The sequence below is a fragment of the Eutrema salsugineum genome, unplaced genomic scaffold (genome assembly GCF_000478725.1).
Source record: "Eutrema salsugineum unplaced genomic scaffold, Eutsalg1_0 scaffold_353, whole genome shotgun sequence".
In the NCBI taxonomy this organism is placed as follows: domain Eukaryota; kingdom Viridiplantae; phylum Streptophyta; class Magnoliopsida; order Brassicales; family Brassicaceae; genus Eutrema; species Eutrema salsugineum.
The window spans coordinates 2355-5375 of NW_006256718.1; the positions used below are offsets into that span (position 1 = coordinate 2355).

Here is a 3021-nt window from a genome sequence, read left to right on the forward strand (position 1 = left end):
AGAGAATCCTAAATTTGGAAGGAGATGCATCACTTACATGTTTTCTTATTCCTTTGGATACACCCAATATATCTTATGAAAATCCGAAAACTGGGACTCTCTTTAGGAAAAGTCATATTCTGATCCCAAATGGAACTATATTGACAAAGGGGAGTTCTGAGAATAGAAATAGGAAGTAGAGAATCCTAAATTTGGAACGAGATGCATCACTTTCATGTTTTTTTATTCCTTTGGATACACCCAATCTCTCTTTAGGAAAAGTCAAATTGTGATCCCAAATGTCACTATATTGACATGGGGGAGTTCTGAGAATAGAAATAGGAAGTAGATAATCCTCAATTCGGAAGGAGATGCATCACTTACATGTTTTCTTATTCCTTTGGACACACCCAATATCTCTTATGAAAAACAGAAAACTGGGACTCTCTTTAGGAATATGACTTTTCCTAAAGAGAGTCCTAGTTTTCTGATTTTCATATGAGAGATTAGGTGTATCCAAAGGATTACTTAAATTTGGAAGGAGATGCATCACTTACATGTTTTCTTATTCCTTTAGATACACCTAATCTCTCATATGAAAATCAGAAAACTAGGACTCTATTTAGGAAAAGTCATATTCTGATCCCAAATCAGAAAACTGGGACTCTGTTTAAGTAAAGTTGTATTCTGATCCAAAATGGTATAAGTGATGCATGTTAATCAAGAGAGATCATTATATTCAATATTGAGCTCTCTCATCAGAGGTGTCCGTACAAGTCCGTACAGATCCGTACAAGGTCACCATTTGGAGTTGCTTCTTCATCAAGTAACCTAGAGAAGCCTTTCTCTTCTTGCATTATCTTGTATCACCGTTTAAGGAAGGAGAGAAAGGCGCCCCACAGCTGGATCTTATCCTCTCATGACCGTTGGAAAAGTAGCTTTACTTTTTACTTTTGCTTTTTCCTCTTTTGGACTATAGCTTAGGAATCTAGAGAATATTCTTGTTGCTCTTTTACTTTATATAGCTGTATACTCTCTGTAATTGTTTTTCTAAGAAATGAGAATCATCTCTTTCTCACCAACCTCTCTCTATTCTCTCTTCATTATCGGATTCTTCTCTAATCTCTCAACACAATCTCTCTTAATCTCTTAATCATCTTATTAATCCGCTGTAATCATCTATTCTCTCATGGTATCAGAGCCAGGTTGCTGAATCTGGTGGCTTATTTCTCTTGTTTTCTCTCTAATCTCATCTCCAAAACCGCTTGTTCTGTGTTCTAAACCCAGAAAACGTCCGTACAACCCCTGTTCTTGCGAAAGACTCAAACTTTCTCTTCTTTCTCTGTTAATCTGTGTTGCTACTGTTGCTATGGAGGGAAACAAAGCTCAGGCTCTACCTATTGTTCTCAAAGGAGCAGACAACTATCTGCTTTGGGCAAGAACAGCTAAGGCTGTGTTGTGTGGAAGGAAGCTATGGCATCATGTTGAAGATGCCAAGAGTGGCGAATCTAAGGAGGGAGCAAAGAAGCCGGCTGTGACTGATTCTGATGAGTGGTATCAGGAAGACCAGGCGGTTCTAGCTATTCTCCATGGTGCTTTGGATATCCCTGTGTTGGAATCTTACTCCTATTGTGAGAGTGCAAAGGAGTTGTGGGATACTTTGAAGAATGTGTTTGGAAACACATGTAATCTCACTAGAGTTTTTGAGGTTAAGAAGGCAATAAACAGCCTCCACCAAGGAGATCTGGACTTTAACACCTTCTTTGGTAGATTCAGATCTCTTTGGGCAGAGCTTGAGATGCTGAGACCAGCCACTGTTGATGCTGAGACTCTTAATGAAAGAAGAGAGCAAGATAAGGTCTTCGCTCTTCTCATGGTCCTGAATCCAACTTACAATGATCTGGTGAAGCACATGCTCAGATCCAAGACTCTACCAAGCCTGGAGGAAGTTTGCTCTCAGATCCAGAAGGAACAAGGCTCTTTGGGTCTCCTTGGTAACAAAGGTAGTGACTTGGTGATGGCTAACAAGAGTGAAGCTGTAGCGGCCAACAAGGGTTCTTATGGTGGTGAGGAGCGTGAAGTGTGGGTATGTGAGCACTGTAAAAAGAAGGGTCACTTGAAGAACAAGTGCTGGATTTTGTACCCACATCTCAAGCAAAGCCGCAAGGACCAGAGGAAGCCAAGGGCGAATGAAGCTCATGCTCATGAGGAGGCTGGTCCCTCAGACCGTGAGAAGGAAGGTGTTGCTATGAGGGCCTCAGCTGAATATGTGAAGAAATCAGACCTGGATGCTCTCATTAAGGCTCTTAAAGAGTCTGGTAAACCGATTAAAGCCTTTAGCTTTCATGCATTACACAATCACAACTTGACTAATCAGATCGCTAATACTGTTGTGCATGATCATTCTTTAGAAAATCATTCTGCTAATCATGCCTTGAAAAGTGATAAACCACTTATTGTTGATTCTGGAGCTAGCCATCATATGATTAGTGATGCTAAACTGATTAGTAACATGAAACCTGCATTAGGAAATGTGATTATTGCTAATGGTGAAAAGGTTAAGATAGAAGGCATTGGTGATCTTAAGCTATTTGATAAACAGTCTAAAGCATTTTACATGCCCTCATTCACATCTAACCTGTTGTCTATTAAGAAAGCAACTACTGATCTAAATTGTTATGCTATATTCAGTCCTAATGAGGTTTTCTTTCAGGATATTGAGTCAAGTAAGCTTCTCGGACAAGGAATAACGAAGGATGGTCTTTATGTTCTAAAAGATACTGAGCCATCCTCTTTATCTAATGCTTTTGTCTTTAGTTCTGCTGTTGAGAATAATGCTTTGTGGCATGCTAGATTAGGTCATCCCCATCATAGATCTTTGAACTTGATGTTGCCTAATGTTAAATTTGAAAACAATGCTTGTGAGGCGTGTATTTTAGGCAAACATTGTAGAACTGTCTTTCCTAAATCATCTACCATATATGAGAACTGTTTTGATTTAGTTCATTCTGATGTGTGGACCTCTCCTTGCATGTCTAGAGA

The 3021-nt window shown here is 39.4% G+C and overlaps 1 protein-coding gene across 1 annotated transcript; it reads left to right on the top strand.

Annotated features, from left to right (window-relative positions):
* Positions 1-1205: 1205 nt before the first annotated feature.
* Positions 1206-2796, top strand: LOC112085032. The gene is made up of 2 exons (XM_024153993.1): positions 1206-2297; positions 2693-2796. The coding sequence occupies exons 1-2, from the start codon at positions 1349-1351 to the stop codon at positions 2698-2700; spliced, it is 957 nt and encodes a 318-aa protein (XP_024009761.1). The 5' UTR covers positions 1206-1348; the 3' UTR covers positions 2701-2796.
* Positions 2797-3021: the final 225 nt, after the last annotated feature.